The sequence below is a fragment of the Lynx rufus genome, unplaced genomic scaffold, assembly GCF_022079265.1.
Source record: "Lynx rufus isolate CCGP_SWC_20201006 ecotype Redwood Valley unplaced genomic scaffold, mLynRuf1.p SCAF_1, whole genome shotgun sequence".
Taxonomy (NCBI): Eukaryota; Metazoa; Chordata; class Mammalia; order Carnivora; family Felidae; genus Lynx; species Lynx rufus.
The window spans coordinates 123583954-123609473 of record NW_025814823.1 but is presented as its reverse complement, the minus strand read 5'-3'; the positions used below and the strand labels follow the sequence as shown (position 1 = coordinate 123609473).

Below are 25520 nucleotides of genomic sequence, written 5' to 3'. Positions count from 1 at the left end.
TCAGATCAGTTTCTTCAGCCTTGATTATGATGGTTTGGGTCTATCCCTTACATATAGGGATCAGAATCCAGGCTGAGACCTAAATGGAGGCTTCAAATCTCAGTTCAGCTCTAAAAGTCTTTGCTAAGCTGATTTGAGTTTTCCCTGTCCTGACACAAATTCTGGGATAGGCTGAGATGTGTGTGGGTTCCTACTTTCACCATTAGAGGGTGCCTTTCTGTGTCTCTCTCCCCTCTAGGACTTTCTCTACACACTTTGTCCACTTCAGGCTTCTTTCCCTGGCTCCTTTCACCAGAGATATAGTGATTTTTCTGTTGGAGTTTGGGCTGCTGGTGCTACTCCATGACTGGGGCCCATCCTCTGGCAAAACCACGTGAGAAAAAAAGTGAGAAACTCACCCCTCGGCAGGTTGCTTCTTCAAGTTTTGACTCCCTTACTTAGTTTCACTGCTTTTGCTTACTATCCAGTTCTCAATGGTTTTTTTTTTTTTTAATTTTGTTCAGTTGGTTGTTATCATTGGGAGAGGTAGGTTATAGGTGGCTTAGGTCACTATAGTGAAACTGGCGTGCTTCACAGTTTTGTACTGATATGTATCAATCAGGATAAGAGTTTTTGTCTTATAAGAAATAAGATAGGGTCATATGTCAACTACTTCAATTAAAAATAAATAAGGTAGGATACATTAAAATTTTTTAATGTTTATTTATTTTTTGAGAGAGAGAGAGAGAGAGAGACAGCATGAGCAGGGAAGGGAGCAGAGAGAGAGGGAGACACAGAATCCGAAGCAGGCTCCAGGCTCTGACCTGTCAGCACAGGGCCTGACATGGGACTTGAACCCACGAACCACGAGATCATGACCTGAGCCGAAATTGGAGGCTTAACTGACTAAACCACACAGGCACCCCTTGGTAGGATACATTTTAGAATGTGGTCATACAAATATGGTTTCTTTTGGCAGTTAAAGAGTTCTTAGAGTATAAGCTGGAGAATGCTGCTAGGAACTTTCAGGTATCATATATAAGTCAGGGACCATTTCTTCTAGATATACGTAGTTGGGTGGTATTTTGGTTAGAAATGATGGTGGCATCTATCATATGGATATTGTAGGTTCAAGGATGTCTCCATAAGAGTTATGTGCCTTCCCCTTATGTTTATTGCAATATTATTTACAGTAACCAAATTATGGAAGCAGCCCAAGTGTCCATCAATAGATGAATGGATAAAAAGATGTGACACACACACACACACACACACACACACACACATATATATATATACATGTATATATATACACATATACATATCTATATACATATGATGAAATATTATTTAGCCATAAAAAAGAATGATATCTTGCCATTTACAACAACATGGATGGATATAATTTTTTTTTGATGGATATAACTTTAAGTGAAATAAGTCAGTCAGAGAAAGACAAATACCATATGATTTCACTCATATGTGGAATTTAAGAAACAAAACAGATGAACAAAAGAAAAAAAGAGACAAAGCAAAACCAGACTTTTAACTATGGAGAAGAAACTGATCATTACCAGAGGGGAGGTGGGTTGGGGGGGTGGGTGAAATAGGTGAAGGTGGTTAAGAGTACACTTACTGGGGCGCCTGTGTGGCTCAGTTAAGCGTCCGACTTTGGTTCAGGTTGTGATCTCATGGCTTTTGAGTTTGAGCCCTGCGTTGTGCTATGTGCTGCTAGCTCAGAGCCTGGAGCCTGCTTCAGATACTGTGTCTCCCTCTCTCTTTGCCCCTCTGCCCACGCTCTGTCTCTCTCTCTCTCTCAAAAAATAAATTAACATTAAAAAAAAGGAGTACGCTTACTGTTATGAGTACTGAGTAATGTGTAGAAATGTTGAATCACTATATTGTATACCTGAAACTAATATAACACTGTATGTTAACTACATTAGAATTAAAACAAAAACAAAAACAGAACGAAGGGCCAGATAATTTCAATGAAAAAAATTTATGGACTTTTAATTTTTAGTGATTTGTTAGAGAAGGTACATGGGTGGTAATAATGGTAGATGAAACTTGGAAGTTCTCTAAATGACTCTAAATAAATATATTTGATGTAAATAGTAAGCATTATTACTTCTTTGTGAATCTTGACACAAAGTTGTAGTTTTTATTTTTGAACTTCTAATGATCTGATTGCATGGGTGATTCTATTTTCCAACTGACTATGGGAAAGGTATTAAATTTGTTCATCTATCTATAAAAAAGTTGTTTATTTGAAAATTACTTTTATTTGGTTGAATAATTACCCTAATATGAACATCTTTTCTTGTAGATCTCAATATTCTAGATTGGAATTTTCAAAATCTTGTTGCTATAGCCCTCGGATCCTCTGTGTACATCTGGAATGGGGAAAACCACAATAAGATTGAAAATATAGACTTCACTCTCAATTGTAACTATGTATCTTCTGTGTCCTGGATAAAAGAGGGAAACTGCCTGGCAGTTGGCACCAGCGAGGGAGAAGTACAAGTAATGGATGGTTTTTTTCTCCAAATGTGCTCTGTGTAATTGCTAGATGTCTAAAATTGACATTTAATAGTAAGTTAATACACAATAGAGAAATTATATTAGTTGTGTCATTTGAAACTATGCAGAGTGAGTTGCCTAGGTGGCTCAGTTGGCTAAGTGTTGGACTCTTGATTTTGGCTCAAGTCATGATCTCATGGCTCATGAGATCGAGCCCCACGTGGGGCTCTCTGCTGACAGCACGGAGCCTGTTTGGGATTCTCTCTCTCTCTGCCCATCCCTCACACACACACACACACACACACACACACACACAGACACACAGACACACACTCTTTCTCTCTCAAAATAAATGCAAAACAAAAAACAAACTACGGAGAGTGAGAGTATACACCATTCTGATTCTTTTCCGAATGTCATTTAATGAGGACTTAAGGATACTCTAGATCATGACCTGAACTGTAATCAACAGTCAGATGCTTAACCACCCAGGCAACTCTATATTTACCTTTTTAAAAGTCTTTTCTCTGTTTTTTTTCAAATTAAAGTTGGGTTTGTAGACACCCCAGTGTTACGACTTTGGAGAGATGAAGATAACCTTCAGCTTTTCTTTTCCACCTCAAGCCATGATCAGGAGTAGAGTTACTTAAAATAAATGAATTTTTCCTCTGATAGCCTCTCTGAAGTGTGAATTTACCAGTTTTAATCTATTTACTTTCTCATGTATTATTATTATTAGCAATAGTGTAAACAATATTGCTCATGTGTTCAATGACTTTGGAGGGCCACAGATGGCACTCACTACTTTCTCACCTCTGCGGTGATATTGGATGCTATGAAGGTTATGTCATGATTTCTTCTTATAACAAAGTTCTCTTTCTCATAATGGTCAGAATATCATTTATAGTGGCAGAAAAGGAGTTTCTTACCCTGTCGGTGGATTTCCAGATATGAAATTCCCACAATTTAGAAAAACTATAAGTATGAAAGCCATTTTCAACATGTGGCTTCCCACTGAATTCACCTGGGAAAGTTTAAAATAAATACCATATCCACAGACTCTACCTCCCTCATTAAATCAGAATGGCTAGCATCCATAGCATGCTCCCTAGGTGATGGAATATACAGGCAGTGTGGAGAAATGCTGCCCAATGTTAAAGGTGCTCACTGAGCTTTCCTTTAGTCCTTAGTACAAGGACTGGCTATATCAACATTAATTGGCTGTCAGGCCTTTGAGAATATAGTGGACTGTGAAAATTTTAATGCTATATACTCTCCTTGTTAATTTTTTTATTAATTTTTTTTTTTTTTTTAGCTATGGGATGTGGTAACTAAAAAGCGGCTCAGAAATATGCTTGGTCATTTGTCAGTGGTTGGGGCTTTGAGCTGGAATCACTATATTCTTAGCAGGTAAGAAGCATCTTATTGCAACCAATTATATTTATATCATCAAAGGATTATGGGGGCTGAGTGAACAGAACTATAATATTTGAAACCAAAACCAAAACAAACCAAAACAAAATAGGCTATTAGTTAGCAGTTATGACTCTACCCTCTCAGATATTCTGATCTTCTGGTGATGTGAGTGGTCCAGTGGCCACAGGTACCATGGTGGCTATGCGCCTACACCATATGCTAGTACTGGAAAGTGAGGCTCAGGATTCAGTAAATTGTTCAGACAAAATGTAAAACTGTTTAAGCAAAAAGTTTCTCTGTACCAAGTAATACCTACTAGAGGGATATTTTGTTGAAATCAAGTATTTATTCCTATCAGGATCAAGACTTTGGAATATGTTAAGCTTTCTGAGGTACATTTCCAATTCATAGACCCACAGACGTCAGAACTGGACGGAACCTCATAGAGTAGCCAGTTCTGTGGTTCTCAAACTTGAGCATGCATCAGCACTACCTGAAGGGCTCCTTAAAGCACAGATTGCTGGCCTCGGGAAATTTGATACAGAAGAGCTGAAGGTGCACTGATAATTTGCATTTCTAATTTTCAAAGAGATGCTGATGCTTTATCATTTTTGAGAACTACTGGTTTAGTCTGACTACTTCTTTTCAAACAGAAAAGTTAGGTGACTTGTCCCCGTGATCCTAAATCATTGATCTGAAAACATATTGCTTTTAATAATTGCCATTCATCTTTATACTGTAGATTTTTTTAAATGTTTATTTATTTTTGAGAGGAGGGTGGTGGTAGGGAGGGGTAGAGAGAGAGGGAGACAGAGGATCCAAAGTGGGCTCTGTGCTGATAGCGGAGAGCCCAATGCTGGGCTCAAACTTACAAATCGTGAGCCAAAAGTCAGATGCTTAACCGACTGAGCCAGCCAAATGCCCCTATACGGTAGTTCTTAAGATAGGTTTAAATTAAATAAATTCCAAAGCCTTTTTATAATTTCTTTAAGTGGCTAAGATATAAATTTGAGATTTTAATACCTTGTGATTATAAGCCCAACCTAAAAACACTTAAAATACCATATAAAGGGCTAATCATTTACTGTGAGAAGTTGTAGTGAGGTCAGTTCTATATTTGAATTCCTTTCATGGGCTGCATTGTTTAAGTTTAATTTTATTATCCGTGAGGAAAATGAACAGATCCTTTTCTTATAATAATAGCAATGAACATTTTTGGAGTACTGTGTGCCAGGCATTGTGCTATACTGGTTATGCGTGTAATTGTGTCTTAATCCCTGCAACAACGCTATAAAGTGTTTTCTAATCCACCTCCCCCACCCCCAACCTTTTCTTAATGAAGAAACTAAGACACTAGCCTGAGGTCACATGGTTAGTAAAGGGGGCAGAGTCAGGCTTTGAACCCAGGTTGTCTGGCCGCAGAGCCCATATTGTTCATCAGAATGCTATTCAGTGTGGTGCCTGAATGGTTTTTAAATATGATACTGGATTGTGAGAAATTTCAGAAATAATTGAAGGTAGTTATTTACTTGCTCCTTGGGGAAAATTAAACTCATTCAGAAAGAGTTCATTAACTTTGATAGAGTGATAGGATCTTTACCATTATTTGGATCCAAATCACTAAGACTGAGTAGACATTATCCACTGATTTTGAATCACATTGCAGTTTTTCTGTGACAGATAGTTTTCTACCCTTTTAAGATATTAGTAGCATTAACAAAACTAATAATGGATTTGTAGTTTAAGAGAAAAAGGACATAATACATTTTTATGTCTGACATTTTACTATAAATATATAAATATATTTACTAAAATATATTTAGTATATATACTAAAACTATTTCATTGGGATAATAGGAAATATTCTGAGTTCCAGGAAAGTACTATTTCCTAGGTTCCGTACAAAGACTCCTTCCTGAAAAAATAGAGTAATCTTTTAAATTTATCTTTTCTATAGCTGCCTGCATCATAGTAAAGCCGTTAGAAATATCTATCAAAGGATATCCTCTCGATACCCAGATTTGAAAGTCTGCCCCACAAATTTTTTTCACTTGTGAAAACAATAACCCAGGCAGAATCCTCTATCGTGACTAATACAAAGAATGTTCAAAACCTGTGCTGTGAATCTGTCCTGAGGGGTCTCTTGGTAGTGTGGACTATGCTTTCCTTCATGTTTTCAAATGCTTGTTAGCAATAGGGCTCAAGTTTTCTGCCAGAAACCTACCCCTTTACCTCTGTGCAGTGGGTCGAGGTTGGGCCAAGTTTATCATCACGACGTTCGGGTAGCCCAGCATCACGTTGGAACACTTCACCACCAACAAGCTGTGTGTGCTCTGAAGTGGTCGCCTGACAGTAGGCTGCTTTCCAGTGGCTGTAGTGACGGACTGCTGACTATATGGCCCGGTGACCCGAGTGCAAAAGCACAGGTTCAACCACTGAAAGTCATACCCCAACCTACAGCAGTCAAGGTAAGAGCATCAATCACTTTCCAAGTTGCTGTTTACGAAGAGATCACTGAGTATCCTTTGCACCTGAGAACAAAGCCATTAAGCCAATGTTTTGAGATTTTCTTCGCCCAGAATTTGTTATGGATTTTGCCATCACTCTCCTCAAAGACAATCCTATTTATATTTCCCATGCATCAGGTTTTGTGGTTTGTAAGTGACCGAAACCAGAGTTAATCTTGAGCTTCAGCAAAAAAGTAAATATATTTTCTCTTACAACTGAGGAGTCCGGGATACATACAGCTGTTTCAAATATTGTCTGGATGTAGGGCCTTAAATAATGTCGTTAGAGTTCTGTCTCTTTGGCTCTTGGCTCTGCCTGTCTCTGTTTCAATTCATTCTTTATTCAGAGTCCATTCTGTGGGCAAGATGGCTCTTATCAGCTTTAAATTCAGATTCTCCCAGATGGGAACTGGTGAAGAAACTACCGTTCCCTGTAACTCTGGTAGAAAAGCACCAGGCAGGACTCTGATATGAACTTGGACACATTCTCATCTCCCAACAGATAATTGCGGCCAGAGAGATGGGTACACTGACTGGTGAGGCCTGAGTCATGAGCTCACACCCATGAAAGGAAACCCGTTACCAGAAGGAGGAGGAAGGGTGCTTCACACTTAAACCAATATTCCACCATGCTCTGTATAATATATATTTTTTATTTCTCTGTATTTTAAATTCTTATTTCTAGTGAAAACAATCCATACTTTCACTCCTTTGGTGACATAGAGATATGTGTTGGCCTCAGTCTAGTCCCAGGATATTTATCACTTATAGAGCAAAGAAATGGTTCTACTTTACTATGAGCAAATTTATTGGAATGAGAACTTAAAACGTTATCGTGGAGTTTCCTGATAGAGGGTTTAACATAAAATACCTGCTGCTAAGGAATAGTGGTGGCCCAATACTCTGGCTTGTGGATTTTAATATCCACAGAACATTAAGAATGATTTTAAGTCCAAATGCCCATTATTAATGATTTGAAAAGAAGTAGGAAAAACATATGTAAAATATTCTGTCAGCAAACAAAATATAAAACAAAAGAAAGCAAAATAGAAACCCAGCATGTGAAAAACCCAAGCCAAGCCAAACAAGTTACTTCCTTATACACCTTGTTGTCAGAAATACAATGAATTCAACCAAGAGTTTCTGAAACCTGAGCAAGTCAAGCTTGTGGCAGCCTAATACCAGGATGGATCTATAGATATCGATATACAGATAAGTAGAAATGAAATATTTGTTAGAATGTCCTTTAAAATGACTATTACTCATCATTTGAATTATCAGTAGAAATATGAAACACTAAATCTTATTTTTCAGAATTAACTATAGTAATTTATAAATAAGTAAATCAAAGGCAATTTTATTTCCTGAAACGTATTAGGAGTTGAAATGCATGAGTGCTTTTGACTTGCGAGCAATCATGTGTGGCTCCATTTTGTCATTTCTTCTCTGACCTAGAACCTAAAGACACAGGGAGACAAATGAGAGGAAGGCTGCATTTCTTAACCAGATTCTAGGGGACAGGTCAACTAGTCCAGCAGTGGAGTTTTGCCACATAGGACATGTTGAGTGTAGTTTTCGGAACATATTATTGGGTGATTTTTCTTTGTTTAAAAATATTTGCAATTGTTATCAACATTTAAGGAAGGCACCTAATAGGTGGTCTCTAGTCCCTTCGGAGTAACCTCTAGAGATTGCCATTGCTCCTGCCTTTACATCAGAGGTCCAGGAGAGCTGTGGCGTGTGCAGACCTCTGGCACTTCTGCTTACCTGAGCAGGCATATTCCCAAACTCACTTTCTCCAAGGCTGACCTGCCTGTGTGCTTATTTGAACTTTAAAGGCCATGGATTGGTGTCCCTGGCAGTCTGCAGTCCTTGCTGTTGGAGGAGGAATGAAGGACGGACACTTACATATCTTGGACATAAATACTGGGCAAACCATCCAGACCCCAAACATGAACTCACAGGTAACAGTCTCTGCTGGAGTTGACCTTCACTCTGATATTCTAGAACCTTGTGAAAATGATTCATGAGAGAGCCTAGGACCCCAACACACCTTTCTGTACTTGCTGAGTCTATTGGGATTTCAGTTCTCGAGAGTTTCTCTTTCTAAAACCTTTATCTGTGAGTCGAAAGTTAATTTGTGTATCCTTTCCCCCCCAGATTTTTTCCACATTTCCCTTTTTTCTCGGCACTGCTTTGACTGTGTGCCAGTCTACTTAAATTTGTGGGTTCATTGCAGCTAAACCTATTTGTGTATTTAGTCCTTTGTTGCCTTGGGATAAACTTTCCTAGAACTCATGTCATTCCTCTAACACCCTAACCCCAGCTGCGGACTGGAGGATGCACGTGGACAGAACACACTGCCTAGAATCAGTTTGAAACACATTCATAATGAATCAGACATTGCCATAATTCTGTGTTTTGGGGGCCATTCTTACAGATTTGTTCCCTAATCTGGCTCCCTAAGACAAAGGAGATTGCAAGTGGCCAAGGTACTCCTAAGAACGATGTGACTGTGTGGGCCTGTCCCGGTCTGGCCAGGTCGGCTGGATTTTTTGGTAAGTAAATAGGTGAGTAAAATGCCATGTATCTATAGCTAAGTGAGGTGTCATTGGCAGGAAAAGCCCTAAATGAAAGATTTTTCACTGCTGGCTCTTTGAAATAGATATTTTGTCAGAGGAGGAAGGCCTACAACCACCTCGGGGTGTGTATAGGTGAGTGCTTCTGAATTTGACTAAGATTTTTCATCACTTAAAATTGTCATGTCTTCTCCTTCTTGCATACCTGTGTGGATGAAGCAGTGATGATCAGGGACAGTTCCTAAACTATGTTTTTGAATTCTGGAGTTAGTATCATAAATCGTCTTACCTTACTTTGCAGAAGAACCAGCAGTGCTGGAATGTGTGGGAGATAAGGAAAGATGAAAAGGGTGAGATGTTGTTCTCTGAGGGGAGACCACTGAAGATCAAGAAGCCCTGGTGCTCCCCTGCCCCTTCAAGACAGAAAATGGTTCTTTCTCAGTTTAGTTCTATAAACATTTATGGGGTGTTTCTTGAGAAGAAGATCCCATGATGGGGAGCAAGACTCAGGTTTCATCCTCAAGGGTCTTAAATCCTCTCGGGGACAATCTGGAATGTTCAAAGGGGTTCATGGGTGAATAGGTATCCCCTTCTACCCAGCCCTGGTAAATATGAAGATAGAAATGATGGTTGATGATGGAACAAAGTATGGCATCCAATCTCTTGTAGGCTTCTGATAACATATCCTGTCTTCTTCCTCTTCACATGCAATGTGTGTCCTGGTCAGTACCTGGGATTTATTTATTCAATGCTCACTTAATGTGCATCTAGCATGTGTGAGGCACTTTTTGGGGGTGTTGGGAATATACATGTAAGCAAGACAGACATTATCTTTGCCCTTATGGAGACTACACTTTTGTGGGAAGAAACAGACAAACCCCCAAATATATATCCTGTTAGACAGAGGTAACACTTTGACTCTCTTTGCAGATTCTGATAATGTCATTTGGCAACAACAACAAAAAAAAACACCCTTCACAGAAAGACTTCCTGCTCCTGCTGGTCAGTCTGACTGGACCTCTGACTGACCTTGGGATGACCTTTATATCTTTATACCGTGTGATTTGGTGAATAAAAATGTAGGCAGTTCTTGATAGAGCTACTTGGGGGACCAGCCATGAGTGTAGGATGGACATGATTTGATCCTTTGCATATTTTAAATCATAAGACATGCAGTGCATGGGATGTTTTCTGATTAGAGAAACATTTTTAATCAAGCCTTAAACCTGATTCTTCATAAAACTACAATTCCAGTAGCTAATTAGATCCTTCAGCTAGGTTAGGACATCTGATAGCTACTCAAGTAAATTTGCTGATACTTGGAATAAAGAGTGAACTTAACTAGTACATTTTCTTTTTTCTCTAGCTTTAACAAACCATAAATTCTTGGGGCACGTGAGTGGCTCAGTCGGTTGAGCATCTGACTCCTGATTTCGGCTCAGGTCATGATCTCAGGGTCTTGGGATCAAGCCCCACATCTGGGCTTTGCACTGATCATGGAAACTGCTTGGGATTTTCTCTCTCTCTCTCTCTCTCTCTCTCTCTCTCTCTTCCTCTGCCCCTCTCTACTGCTCATGTTCTTTCTCTCCCTCTAAATAAATTTTTAAAAAACATTAAAAAAAAACTATAAATTCTTTAGCATCTTTAGTAATGCTTTGTGAATTTCTTTCATTGATATTAGACAGAATTCCAAAGAGTGCATTTAACCTTTTCTCCTCTTAACATGTTTATGGTCAGAGAAGATGCAGTTACTTTTGAGGTCTTAGACACTAATTCTCATCTCTGATGCAGTAGTATCTTCCACATGCGATATTTCTCAAAAATGTTTAGCAGGGTGGGTGTTATACAAACACACGTCAGGTGGTTAGCATTAAAAAATGAAATAGAATAGAATGGAAAAATGTATATGTAGGTATTATTTTGCAAAACTTTTGTTACACTGTGCAGTACAGATATGTGTCTAATATGGGGTTACTACATAAAATGTAGTTTTGAACTGTGAGTTGTGGTCAGAAAATTTGGAAAAAGACTATTCTAGATTCTGGCCATGCCCTTCCTTAGTCTCACCCTGTTAACCACAGTCATGATTTTCTGGGGGGAAAATTCAGTTAAAGAAGCCTCACCCATATAACTTCGGAAGAAAGAAAGCTTACCATTTTCCTTCCCCTCATCCCCCCCCAAAGTTGTAATTTACAAGCTTTGAAGCGGGAGTGGGTAACTTTCTAGCCTATAAGTGAGATCTGGCCTTTGATTTGGTTTCATCAGTCCATAGCACATGCATCGATATGTGGTCTCCTTTATAATGACAGCTGCATAAAGAAAACAAAACTTTCAATCCTTTCAGTGATAATATTCTTAGAATTTAGGGATATAAATCCTAAAGGATGACTTTTGGCTGAGATAAAGATGGCATTTCCCACTTAATCTAGTAAATTAAGATTGTCACTTATGAGAGAAGTATTTCGAGAATGCCTTTGCTTCTGATACAAACTCCATTTTCCTAACAAATCCTGGAAGTAGCTGTCCATTTTTTTAAGTTGAGACATTTTTCAAAGCCTGCTTTAGAAAAGATATGGAATTTTTTTCTCTGTTACTCCTCTTCCACTTTCTTTCTTTTTAAAAAATGTTTATTTATTTTTGAGAGAGAGAGAAACAGAGAGAGAGTGAGCAGGGGAGGGGCAGAGAGATGGGGACACAGGACCCAAAGCAGGCTCTGCACTGACAGCAAAGAGCCTGAAACAGGGCTTGAACTCAGGAGCTGTGAGATCATGACCTGAGCGGAGATCAAGAGTCAGACACTCAACTATCTGAGCCACCCAAGCGCCTCTCTTAAGTTTAATTTGAAAGTATTTATGTAATGTTATTTTTTTAAGTTTGTTTGTTTGTTTATTTAGAGAGGGAATGAGTGCATGGGTGGGAAAGGGGCATAGAGAGGGAGAGAGAGAATCCCAAGCAGGCTTTGTGCTCTCAGTGCAGAGCCCTGTGCCGGCCTCAATCTTACCAACTGTGAGATCATGACCTGAGCTAAAATCAAGAGTCAAATGCTTAGCCAACTAAGCCATTCAGGACTCCTGTGTAATGTTCTATATTTATGCTAACTAAATTAAGTGGCTTTTCATTTATATTGCTTTAATTTTTAAGTGTTTAATTAAAAAAATAAGGGACAGTGGTCTTCAATAGGAGAAAAGATTCTTCTTTGCTCTGGGTTTGGAGGATGGGCTAAATGTTTAGAGCATTGGATTTGATTATAGTTCTGGTCCTGCCATGAATTAGCTCTGTGACCTAGGACAAGACCTTTGGTATTCCTGAATTTTTTTTTTCATGTATAAAATAAGGGAGCTGCTTTGTATCTATGAATCTACATTTTTTTAATGTACTGACACACCTGCGGCCAATCCCATGTCACCATAGGGGCGTGTGTGTGTGCACACGCGTGTGAACATACATGCAGGAGAGGATTAGGAGTGATATGTGTGGATGGAAATATTCCCAAGTTTCTAAGATATGTCTCCTTTCGGAGTGGAATAGTATATTTGCACTTCTTGCTGCTGAGAATCAGGTGTCAGAACACAAGATTATTTCTGAAATTCCAGAATTCACTTGAGTTGTAAGCTGTACTGGTCCTATGAGGAGATGACCACTCACCTACTTAGATTTTATGTGTGCCCCCAATTGCTTCCTCACTCAAAAGCTTATCCAACCTCGTTCCTTCCCCCCATCATCCAGCCTCAGCCTCCTTTCGTGGAGTCAGTTTTTCCTGCTTTGGCCTGAAGTTTTGATTGTTACAGTCACTGTTGGGTTAGGATAGGTTTTGCCAAGTATTTTCCAAGGAACAGGAGCCATGTGAGATGCTTGCATCAAAAGGACTCTCATAAAATATGTTTCAGAAATGCTGCCTATTATACTCTCTTCTCCCAAATACAGCAGTCTTAAAATAAGGAATCCTGTTTCATTCTTTTTAACCTGGAGCTCCCAAACTCATGTGAGCATTAGACACTTTTTCCACATTTAATACCCATTAACTTCATATAGAACTACTGTTCCACAAAGTGGTTTTTTTTTGGGAGATGATTGGTTACGTAACAAAAGAGGGGTATTGCCTCCAGAATTAGGTAACTAAGACTCATATTTGCTTTGCGGGAGAGGTTTTTGGGTCCTTTTCTATTAAGCTGAATCAATTTATTTGATTAGCTCCTTGAAATCTAGATCCCAAGGGGAGGACGTTTTTGGAAAGGTTAAGAAAAGGGATGGTATGGGAGGCAGGAGCACAGCAATAGCAATTGCTGGGTGTTGGTGGATTACAGAAGATAGAAGTGATAGTGGTTTGGGGCGTGAAGGGTGTGATGGGCTAAAAAATGATTCCTAAAGGTATCCTCCTCAAATTCCTGGAAGCTGTGATTGTGATCTTATTTGGAGAAAAGATCTTCGCTGATGTAATTAAGCTGAGGATCTTGAGATGAGATCATCCTGGATTATCCAGATGAACCCTAAGTCCAATGACAAGTGTCCTTACAAGAGACACACAGAGAACAGACACACAGAATAGGGGCCGTATGACCACAGAGGCAGAGAATAGAGTGATGTGGCCCCAAATCAAGGACTGCCAACAGCTAGAAGAGGCGAAAGTTGGAACCTCCCCAGGAGTCTCCAGAGGGAGGCAGCCCTGTCCACTCCTTGATTCTGGACTTTTGGTCACCAGAACTGTAAGACAGTAAATTTCTCTTGTCTCAGGCAGTTTCTGGTAACGTGTTGCAGCAGCCCAAGGAAACTAATACAAGGGGGAAGAGGTCTGAAAAGGAAATGGTGAAGCAAAACCTCAGCCACTTTAGGGTACTGACCATAGTTGGCTCTGTTTACCACAGCACAGGCTCAGTGGGACCATGAGCTCCAAACTCGGCAGGTTTTGGAGAAGCCTTCATCCTGGGGTGGGATTTGTGGCCCCACCTCAGCAGCAGCTCTTGTCATGTGGGACATTAACTGTCTTCCCCTTTTCCCACAGGCCACAGGGGCAGAGTGCTGCACCTGGCTTTGAGTCCAGACCAGACCCGAGTGTTTTCTGCCGCAGCCGATGGCACAGCCTGTGTATGGAGCTGCTGTGAGTCACTCAGCCCCTCTGTGAGCTCCAGTTTCCTCACTTTGAAGTGAGAATGATGACATTGGCCTTGTCTTCTCCATGGGGTTGTGGTGAGGATCAAATAGGATAAAGTGCTTTTCTTGCGGTGAATGTCTGTTTTCCTGACTTTCTTTCTCAGCTTGCTTTATTCTCCTCACTTCCTCCTGTTGGCTTTCCCAGACATTGTCTTGGCCTCTTTTCTACTTTCCTCTCCCTCCTGCTCCTCTTCTTCCTCCTCCTTTTTCTTCTTTTTTCTCTATCACTTCCTTGTTAGAGATGCATTTCCACTGCTATAGTCAGAATATCTATAAAAGATTTCCAAACTCCTTTTTCCCACTTGACTTTCCAAGCTCCAGCCTCACCCTTCTTTCTGCCTCTGGATATTTCCTTTCTGAGATCCTTTCTTATCTTTAGCTCAAACTCAGAATGTTAAAAATACATACAAATAATGTTTTGCTTGAAAAATATTGATTAAAATCCTACTGTATAGTAGGCAGTATGTTAAGCATGTATTTTATTTCCTCTCAAAATGAGACCTTCCATAGGACTTCCTTGTCCCCTTTCATGGTCTCATCCTTATCCTGGTCATCCTGTCACTCAGGAAACATGCAGATTATTCTGCTCCATGTTTACTCCATTTACCTTTTGTTCTCTTTCTCTCCCTTTTGTTTCAGCCTAGGCATGTCCTGAATACCTGATGACCACTCTGTTGTAATTCCTTCTAACTGCTTTTCCTATCTTTATTCTTCATGGGTCTCCACACCACTGTTAGGTTACATTTCTATAAGCACTGTGGTGATCTTCTTAGGCCCTGCTCAGATACCTTCAATGACTCCATATTACCTTAGTCCCTCACCTCAACCTTCAGGTCCCAAGCCCAGAACCTGAAGTATGATACCTGTGCTTACCTTGGCTCTGCCATAAACTGACTGAATGGACTTGGGTTTGTTATAACATTTATAAGAACAGGAATTTGGATTTGATAACTGCTAAACTGTTTTTAGGCTCAATCAGGCCATTGTTCTTTTGTTCAATTACCTTTTTACAAAATGTTTATTTGATAGAAAGGGCGTGATCAGGACAGAGAGAGAGGGGGATAGAGGATCTGAAGTGGGACTGTGTTGACCCTGGGCTAAGTCTTGTGATTTCCTGCCTTGATGACTTTATTGGAGCTTTTCTTCTAGTCTGGAATTCCTACTTTCTTCATTTTCTTTGCTCATCTGCTAAGTCCAAACCTCTCCAGCAAGTGTTTTGAGATGATGTTACCTAGGTTTGAACTCTTGGTATCAGTCTATACCACCCATTTGATATTAATATACTATTCAGATCAAGATATGAACATTTATTGTACCTTAAAGACTTCCTTGTACCCACTCTTAGTCAGCACCTCTCCATTATTCTGACATCTATCCCTATAATTAGTTTTGTCTTATGCAAACCTTCAGATAAATGGAATCACACACTATATATTCTTTTTGTCTGACTTCTTTCACTCAATATTAAGGTTGTAAGATTAATTCATATCATTACATGTATCTGTAGATTTTTCTTTTTCTTGCTGTGTAATATTCCATTGTATAAATGTACAATTGTTTATCCATTTTATTGATGAATATTTGAGCTATTTTCAGTTTCAACTTTAAGAATAAAGATGCTGTGCACATTCTTAAACATGTCTTTGGTGGACAAAAGCACTCATTTCTGTTGGGTATATACTGAGGTGTGGAACGGTTAAGTCATAGAATATATGTCATTGACAACTTTCCTAAGAAGTATCAGTTTACACTTCTACCAGCAATGAATGAGGGTTCCATGCAAGTACTTTTTAAGTGGACTTCTAAACCTGTAATATTTCTGGTAGGGACTATTCCATCCTCTTGTTGCTGTTAAAATCCTAACTAGGAATTAGGGATCTTAGTAGGTATCTACAGGATCATCCTAGTGACTCTCTTAGAGCCTCTGTTTTAGATATCAGAACCAGACCTCACTTTTTAGTGTAGGGATTCCCATCACTAGCTGCATATTTGTATCACTGTGGTGATTAGATAAAGAATACTATGTCCTGGGTCTCACTGAATACAATTAAATAAAAATTTCTAGAGGTGGGGCCTGAGCATTGGTAATTGAGCTAGGCTTCCTTCTTTGTTTTAAGAAGCTGTCTCTTAGTGTTGATGTGTGTTCTTGGTTTGGGTATACATTGTGTGTGCATGCACACACATGCATATTCCTAAAGGAACTAATGGAAATTGAAGAAATCCATTCACATAATCACATCTTGAAGGGGCTGCTGGACTGATGACTATCCACTGAGTTCAATGTGATGAATAACAACATGGAATTTTTTCAAGGAAAACTTTGAGCACTCACTCCCTAGAATGTGATGGCAGCCACTGTAGCCACCATATTGATTGGCCCTACCCAGGCTCAGAGACGAAGAGAACCAGGAAATCACCTAGATAATCTAAGGCTTAAATACCAACTAATGAGAAAGGGGGGTGACTTTCTCTTGTATACTTTTCTTGTGTGTCCAGGTGTTTCATTTGTGTCCCCTAAATTTTAATTTCTATTTCTCACCTGCCTTTGGAAAAACACCATAAGGCATTTATTTCCTCTTCTAACTCAAATGCTCCAGACTGGCTGTTTCTGTTTCCTGCAGAATTGCTGGGTCCAACACTGTTTTTGTTACTAGACAGACCTGACCTTATTGTCACTCCTGATGGGTCCCAGTGAGATGCTGAATAATGCAAGCAAAGTATGATTGTCACTTGACACATGGATGACACTATGACATTGGTTTCCTCCTGTCTCCATTGCATTATCCACAAGGTTACTTTGCCAGTGCAGATCTGCCCACTAAAGTTATAAGAGAAATGGATACAGTTACACAAATTGATTTTATTTATAACATTAACAAGTGATGGCAAATGAAATGAAATACAGTTATCTAAACTGCCCCTTCATAGTCTTATTTATCCAGTTGAGATACTTCTGTGAGAGAAGAGTATAGATGCCAGGTCCTCGAGGGTCTCCGCATTTCCCTGGAAGGCCAAAGGCAGTAATGCCTCTATAAGTACCCTCACATATCAAAGGGCTTCCAGAATCTCCCTGGAGGAAAACAAGATGGGTAGTGGAGATCAGCATGGAACGTGATCACTAGTGGAATGGAAGAGGTTCCATTTAACGTGGAGCATTCAATGTGGAGTTAAGACCAACCTTGACTTAAATGAAAATTAGTGCTTAAAAGTTCAAAATGTTGGGAAATATTTTGATATTTTGAAAATTGGCTTACTCAACTTATTTATAAACCAGTGAACATGAAATAAAATGTATTATTGTTCACGTTATCTACTAATTTTGAGACTGATTGTGCTTTAGAAGGAAAACCCTCCTGGGGCACCTGGGTGTCTGAGTCGGTTGAGTACCCGACTTTTGATTTTGGGTCAGGTCATGCTCTCATGGTTCAAGCCCTGTGCTGGGCTCTGTGCTGACAACGCAGAGCCTGCTTAAGATTCTCTCTCTCCTCCCTCATCTCTGCCCCTCCCCTGCTTGCACTCTTTCTCAAAACAGATAAATAAACCTTAAAAAAAAAAAATAAGGGAAACCCTCCTATTTGCATTTAAAAAAATGTTTATTTGTTTATTTATTTTGAGAGAGAGTGACCATGAGTGGGGAGGGGTAGAGAGAGGGAGAGAGAGAATTCTTTTTTTTTATTAAACAATTTTTTAAATGTTTATTTATTTTTGAGAGAGACAGAGTGTGAGTGGGGGAAGGGCAGAGAGAAAGGGAGACAGAATCCAGAGCAGTCTCCAGGCTCTGAGCAAGCTGTCAGCACAGAGCCTGAGGCGGGGCCTGAACCCACAAACCGCAAGATCATGACCTGAGCCAAAGTTGGACACTTAACCAACTGAGCCACCCAGGCACCCCAGGAGAGAGAGATTTCTGACATGAGGATCTGTCCCACAACCTGGAGGTCATGACCTGTGCTGAATCAAGAGTCAGATGCTTAACAGACTGAGCCACCCAGGGGTCCCTGTCATTTTCTTAAAATGCTTAATAATTCAAGAGGTAAAAGAGTCAAATGCAGATGGGATGTTGAGGCAAAGAGTAAATACCATGTTTTCTCATTTCTCCAAGCAGATAATTGTTTTCCCAAAGGAACAAAACCAAAGCAAATTTTCCCTTCATCCTGTCAAATAGAAATTTCTCCCTCAAGTCTCTTTGGAGCATCTGACACTAGATGGGAGGTCCCAGAAGCCAGTGATCGCACTTCAGAGCTAACTGCCTCCACTAGCAGAGCCCTTTCAGTTAGCTGTGGGTCAGTGCTTTATGCATCCTGTGCCACCCACTGTGTGATCCTGTTTTCTCTCGTGGAATTTTAGAATCAGCATATTTAAATGTATTTGAGATCCAGAGTCTGAAGTGGCCATTTCACTGCTCTGGCTTTAGGAAAGATTGTTGGTGTTGCACAGAGGGCCACTGAAGCATACACATGGAGCTCTGCGAGCGCCAGGTCTGAGGGCCCAGCTCCTTCTCAGCCATGTGAAGGCATCAACGATCCCTCTTGTTCAGGCAAAAACTAGCCTTATGAGCGTATGAACTAAGCAACTATGTGCAAGCCTGGGACCCCTCCTGGAATGGTGTGTTTCATGCAGTGCCTGAAATTTTCATAATTAGTCCCTCAGGTTTGATTCACCCATAGCCACTTCTGAGGGGTCTTGGGCACTGAGGGAATGGGAGAAGGACTGCTAAGTTTTGATGGTAGAGGGTGGCTATTGAGAGGCAGACAGGCATACTGGGATGCTGCCATGGCTTTAGGGTGTTGCGTGTGGTCCCAATGGCATGAAGATTCTGGGTTCCTGGATTTCCAGAGTGGTGGCTGAAGGGAGGGGAGGGAAGAGGGAGGGCAAAGGACAGGAAGTGCAAAGATGCAGAAGACAAATGTCATCTTTTCCTGAGATTTGCTTAGCCTTGTTCCTGAAATCAAGCCATTCAGATTCTGCCGGTGTTTGGACAAACTTGTGAAAAGAGCAGAGACCTCTGGATCTCTCAGTCTCTGATTTAAACTCCGAGACCACCTACATGGCAGCTCCTTCTCTTCAGAGGAGGCTCTCTCACCTTTGCGAAAGGTGAGAAATGATAAACTCAGAGCTGAAAACTTTATGAGGTGTCTCTTCTACTCCTGTCTTTCAGCAGAGCCCTGTCTTGCTGCTGCTCAGGGGACTCTGGTATGGACACTTGCACATTCTCTGTATGGGGACTGGAGGCCCTAGAGGAACCCTGACTTCAGCTTTCCTGGATGTCCCAGATTTTCAAATTTAGAACTGTATATGTTTATACGAAAAATGAGAAAAACATTGCTTCTCAGTGTTTTTTTTTGTGAAATCAAGAAGATGTACTAGATCAACCCATGCCTTAGAAGTGAACTTGTTTTTGATGAACAACTTACTTAAGCTGAGAACATTAAGTTTTTTGACTGGCATCTTATCAAACTTCTTTAAAAAAAAGCACTAGGACCCTACAGAAGCCAACGTCATGACAAGACAAAGCATGATGTTACATGTTCTATATCTGCATGAGTTATTCCAACAGCTCAAACATGGGATCTTATTTCACTTACATTGCATGAGTCTTTTCCACCCTTGAGGCTGCCGGCACAAATCATGTTCAGTCCAATCACAGGATGATAATCATAGTGCTTTTGATCATTGCAGATTCTTCTGTTTATGACGGTGATATTGACTTCTCTCAGAGTATCCGACTGAGGTGAGTTATTACGAATTTTCCCCCAGCCTGCAACTTGGCACATGGTTCCTGGTTTCACATCATCCCCCTTTTTAGGAAGACGGAGGGTGCTCACATTTTTATTAATTTTTGCCTTTTTGGTCAGCTGTTAGAAGACAAGCATGAAAACTTAACAAAATGAGGTAATCTAGATGGTCACATTTGTACTTAAATTCTAGCCCAACCTTCGAGGACCCCACTATGTAACTATAGTCTATAGCTCTAGGGCACCGAGGAAAAAATTTCCATTTGGCAGCCAGAACATAGGAGGTTCTATGACTTTTAAGTCAACCAAAGGTACATACCTGTAAAAGTTTAAGATCACCCTCATGTGTGTCCTGGTCAAAGCACGGATAGGGATATTGTTTCTTAACAAACATTATCTGCTTTTCTGACTCATTCTTGGTTATTGAGTGAGCTCCAAGAATGACCTGGGACGTTCTGTTCCTGAAAACAGACACAGTATATTAACAGGATTTACTCTTTGTATCAGTAGCAGAGCATGTTAAGTGATCAGTTTCACTGTCTCATTTGTAAGTATACCTGCTGTGGAAATACTTGTTTATGGCTCAGAAAGAAAAAAGTGTACTTTGAAGAATAAAAAGTTGCTTGTGAATTCATCGTTATTACCACCAGCTTCTTTATAACATGCTAAACTAGGTTCATTGAAAAGTAAATAACAAGAGAATTCCATAGCAGCTAAGCCAAGTCTTGGGATCATGTGGGTTGGGGCTTTAGTGTTGTATCCCTTAACCCACCTTGAGCTGTGATAGAGAATCAGGTTGCAGAATACTGAAACACAAAGTTCTCAGGGTTCTAGAGACAGAAGCAAAAGGCACTGGATAGTTTAGAGAAATGCACTGGAGGGATCTTTGTAAGATTTAAGTTTGCAACAAACTTAAATGGGCAAACTTCCAGAAATATGACTGCCCAATGAAGGACCCTATTTGCATGGCACTGAGTGTGTGTATATTGGGGGTGCGGGATGGTGATCTGAAGGAGGGGGCCAGGGTTCTTTTTTTACTCGATGCTAAAGGTTCATTTGGTTAATACAATCAAAATACTCAGGGGGCTCCTTGTTGGCTTAGTCAGTAGAGCATGTGACTCTTGATTTCAGGGTCATGAATTGAAGTCTCATGTTGGGTGTGGAGCTTATTTAAAAAAATATTCTCTGGTATATTAATAATTAAGGTTAGTGTCATTCACAACCTAGTATAAACTACACTAAACAGATAGTTCCAGTGATTTTTTCCCCCCATCACACACTATTATTCCATTACACATAGTTTTCTTCCATTACATCAGCTGATGTGAGTTTCACTTAAGAGGCTAGAACTGTACTTCCAGTAGAGTGCAAATGGATGATGAAATGTTCTATACATCTGCACTGTCCCATATGGTAGCCACTAGCCACATGTGGCTACTGAAAATGTGAAATGTGGCTAGTGCCACCAAGGAACTAAACTTGCAATTTTATTTAACTTCAACTTAAATTCATAGAGCCGCATGGAAATTTACATAACCAATATGACAGTGGCTTTCACAAGGGACAGCCCAGGTTTACAGGTTTGATTTAGAGAATGGAGGAAAACCCAAGCCTGGCAGAGGTTTGAAGGTAGTAGTCAGCAGGTGTTAAGAGATGGCTGAAGTGTGAGAGAAGTTCACTAGGGGAAACGGGAAGGTTTTAGATATGAGCTTTCTCTACTTGACTATTGTGCTCAGGTTCCTGAGGGGACACTTCAGTTTTATCCTTCCAGACTGTGGTTTATTCTCTCTAGTCATGAAGTCAAGGCCAGAAGCAAAGCCCTGCAGCACCTGGACCAGCAGCTCCAGAGGAGTTCTACCTGAAGTGTAGGTGCTCACTGTGGATTCCACATTGGTCTGATTCTGTGGGCTTAACTCCCTGCTGGGGTAGAGCAATTTCCTGGAGACTTCAGTGATATGAAGTTATACATGAACTTCCTGTGGTTTTAGTGAGATTTATTCTCTTTGTTAATATTCCCCCAAATGAGAATATCTCCACAAATATTTTTTAAAACCCAAGCACTTACAGGACACAGTGAGCTGCAGTCAATACCCAGTTTTTTTCAATCAGAGCCCCGGCACAGATATTTTCTCCTTTAAGTAGCACCATGTAGGGTCTTGAATGAGGAGTCACTTGATTTCCTCCAATAATTTTTACACAGAAATCTGTGAAAAAGGAAAAGGCAACTTAAGTCAGTGCCCACCCCAAAGAGCTCTACCTCAAGCCATGTCTCTAAGAACAGACAAGCATTTCCTCTTTGGAGAGGTGACAGATGAGAGCACCTCCAAACCCCATGCAGGTGTTCAGATGTCTGAATGTAAAGCCCATTCCTATTGGACTCCTGAGAGGGTCCTGCCGTTTCACCCACAGAAGCCATGCCATTGGCAGTTCCAGGGATTATCAGGCTGGAGATCTGTCACAACCAGTGACCTCAAGCCTCAGGGCTTGCAAAGGGCAGACAGCTGTGCATTGGTCGGCACCAGTAACAGTTACTACCAGAGATGCTAGTAACGATCTGCACTCCTCCCTCCTCCCTTCCGGCTATTAATCTGGGGAAGTGGAAAAGCTTTTAGAAGACTGAGAATCGCCCTTGTCACCTAAAGCCCTTGCAAAAAAACACACCTTACAAACTGATATGGCACCATTTAGCTCTGCCCTCACCTACGAGTTCTTTGGTCATTGGGAGCTCTCTGTTTATTGAAACATGTACTCTCCTCATTCCTAAGTTGAGAGAATAATACCTATTGCACCCAAGGCTCCCCTTCAACCTGCAGACTCAAACACATGGTTTCATGAAGGCCTTCTCCAACGAGGGAGGAGAAGGAAGAAGATGCTATAAGGAGAAAATGGTGCCTTAGTCAAATTTCCTTGATGACAGAGCCGGAGTATAGTTTCATTACTAGAGAACAGGAGACCTACACACAAGGCTCATGATCCATGCTGGTTTAGTGATCTTGTGTGTTTGTGATGTACTCTGAGTCTCCACCTTCCTACACCAGATATTCTTGGATTTTCCCAAAATATGTCTCCTGACTATTGGCTGAGACTCATGGTTTCTTAAAAAAGGGCACAGGGCCTGCTACTCCATTTATAAAGCTAACTCACTGCCATATCCACAGTAAGATGCAAATAATGAGAGTGAGAGAAGGGGAAGAGAGTGACCTGAATGGCTCTCATTTCTGGAAGTGTGTTGGGAAGGGGGAAATTCTAGGCTCTAGAAGGTAAAGGATAAGGAAGTTAGAGCAACGCAGAGAATTTCACCCACATCTTAAATTTTCCTTGGGTGAGTCATGGGTGGATACATTTAAAAGGTGCGTCTTTAGACCTTCTGGGCTGCAGAAATCATAAAGTCAGTAGACTACTTCATTTTTCAGGATCCCCTGTTTGGTGCACACATACACTGGCCTCAGAAAAAAGGTCAACATCTCCTGCAACCAACCACTCCTATGAGGGTCAGGAAAAGGGTTTAGAGCAGGTGAGAAGTTTGGGAAACTAGCAACTTTTGGTCTCCACCCAGAATCAACATGAATGAGCATCTCTGGAGCTGGGGCTGGATGCAAGCATTGTTTAAAAAGCCCTCCAGAGTATTCTAATGTGTAAGAGGGTTGAGATCGCTGGTCCAGAGCATCATGTGATCTGCTGTGTCTGTTCCCTTTACGGGCCCACATTGCTCTCTCTGACCACAGGAAACAAAGCAGAGCAGAGCAAGCTGCTTTTGTTGTTTCCTTTGAAGAAAAGATATCATTGAATTTTTCATCTGCTCTGTTTTCTCTGTTGTCGAGAACTTAACAAGCCCGAACACAGTCATCCTATGCCACCCCTTTGTCCCCCAAATGCTTCATCCTTGTTATTTAAAAAATTTCTTCTCATTTTTAGTTGCAAGGTAAACCATAGAACTTCCTTGGAAATTCCTGGTGAGATAGGTTTTCCATCAGCCCCTGCCCACCATTCCCACCTCCAGAAGCTGATGGACCTGGAGATAAACACATAGCTGGTCCTTAACATCAGTACAGTTCAGGCAGCCCCAGACCAGGGGCTACAACTTTCTTGAAGGATTTCAAGGAAAACCTAGAGCCACCCAGGGGCTACAACCAGTCTTGTGATAATGCTGTGAGTTTCACAGCATTTCAAACTGGCGCCCGTGTAGCTCACACAAAACCAGGTAGGTTGGTTACTAGGTGGTGTACCCAAGACTTAGCTTAATACTAAATACCATAGCACTTCCAAAGAGTCAAGGTGGCCACATTCTCAATGACACACTAGCCTAGGGAAATGATACAATTTCAAATCGTTTCTAATTTGTTTTGGGTGACTAAGTCAGGTTTTTGAATTTTATTTAAAACTATGCATTGGGGTGCCTGGGCAGCTCAGTCTGTTGAGCATCTGATTTTGGCTCAGATCATGATCTCACAGTTTGTGAGTTCAAGCCCCACATCGGGCTCCCTGCTGTCAGTCTGGAGCCTGCTTTGGATCTTCTGACTTCCTCTCTCTTCCCCTTCCCTGCTTGCGTGCTCCCTTGTGCTCTCTCTCTCTCTCTCTCAAAAATAAATAAAACATTAAGAAAAAGTATCTATGCATTTTCTACAGAAAGGCTGAATACCACTATTCCTTTCCAGAAAGGTAAATTTATTTTCCTAACCCAAGAGGTTTTTTTTTTTTTATTGTTTTAACATTTAGGCAATTTTGGGGGGCAATTTTCAAGGTATAAATTGGCAGTATTAAACCCTGGTGGTTCTATTATTTCTTGTGAAGCAATTTTAGAGAAGAAAGAAGGATGTTTTTCCTTTTAAAATAAAGAGGTAATATGTAAGAAAGAATGTTAAAGCTTGAGGAACAAAAAATCTGCTCTTACACTGAGCTAATATTGCCTAAAGTTACTGAAAGTCTGCTCCACTTTGCTTAATGGTTATAATGGAAATGATGAGAATCAGTCTTACCTCCAGGAATTAGCAGGAGAAAAACGGCAATCAAGAGAGAGGATGCCAGAAATGTATAGGAGTTCCTCATTGTGGCTGGTATCTCCACCTCAAATCAGTCAACATGAAAATCTGTGTTAGTTCTTCACCAACTCTATATATTGAGGGTACAAAGGATGTGGTTTTCTTCTTTCCAATTTCTAACTTGAGCATTAAGAAATGAAACACAACTGACAACAATGAATAATTGCTTCTTACCCTTGGGCATGCTTTCCTTTGCTAGGACTGCTAAGGCAAAGGATGGTAATTTTATATTGTGGATGGGGGTGAGAGGACCTTGTTGTCCTCTGAACATATTATACAAGGGGAAACTTTCTTTTTATTTATTTATTTAAACAATTTTTTTAAATGTTTATTTTTGACAGTGAGAGAGAGAGAGAGAGAGAGAGAGAGAGAGAGAGAGAGCATGAGTCGGGGAGGGGCAGAGAGAGAGGGAGACACAGAATCCAAAGCAGGCTCCAGGGTCTGAGCTGTCAGCACAGAGCCCAACGTGGGGCTTGAACTCACAGACTGTGAGATCATGACCTGAGCCGAATTTGGACATTCAACTGACTGAGCCATCCAGGTGCCCCTACAAGGAGAGACTTGAAAATGTCTCAGCAGAAATTTTGAGGATTTTAG

The 25520-nt window shown here is 40.5% G+C and overlaps 2 protein-coding genes across 2 annotated transcripts in view; one reads left to right on the top strand and one right to left on the bottom strand.

The window, feature by feature from the left end:
- CDC20B (cell division cycle 20B) overlaps positions 1-14149 on the top strand; it is a 47377-nt gene extending 33228 nt beyond the window's left edge. The window contains exons 7-12 of the mRNA XM_047102982.1: positions 2309-2505; positions 3818-3912; positions 6161-6386; positions 8264-8389; positions 8866-8983; positions 14004-14149. Of these exons, the coding sequence (XP_046958938.1) occupies positions 2309-2505; positions 3818-3912; positions 6161-6386; positions 8264-8389; positions 8866-8983; positions 14004-14149 (908 nt within the window). The remainder of the gene's footprint in view (positions 1-2308; positions 2506-3817; positions 3913-6160; positions 6387-8263; positions 8390-8865; positions 8984-14003) is intronic.
- A 2843-nt stretch (positions 14150-16992) lies between these two features.
- Positions 16993-24971, bottom strand: GZMA (granzyme A). The gene is made up of 5 exons (XM_047086550.1): positions 24861-24971; positions 21950-22088; positions 20204-20345; positions 19735-20004; positions 16993-17222 (listed from the first exon to the last, which is right to left on the bottom strand). Exons 1-5 carry the CDS (start codon positions 24928-24930, stop codon positions 17058-17060), a joined length of 786 nt encoding a protein of 261 aa, XP_046942506.1. The 5' UTR covers positions 24931-24971; the 3' UTR covers positions 16993-17057.
- Positions 24972-25520: the final 549 nt, after the last annotated feature.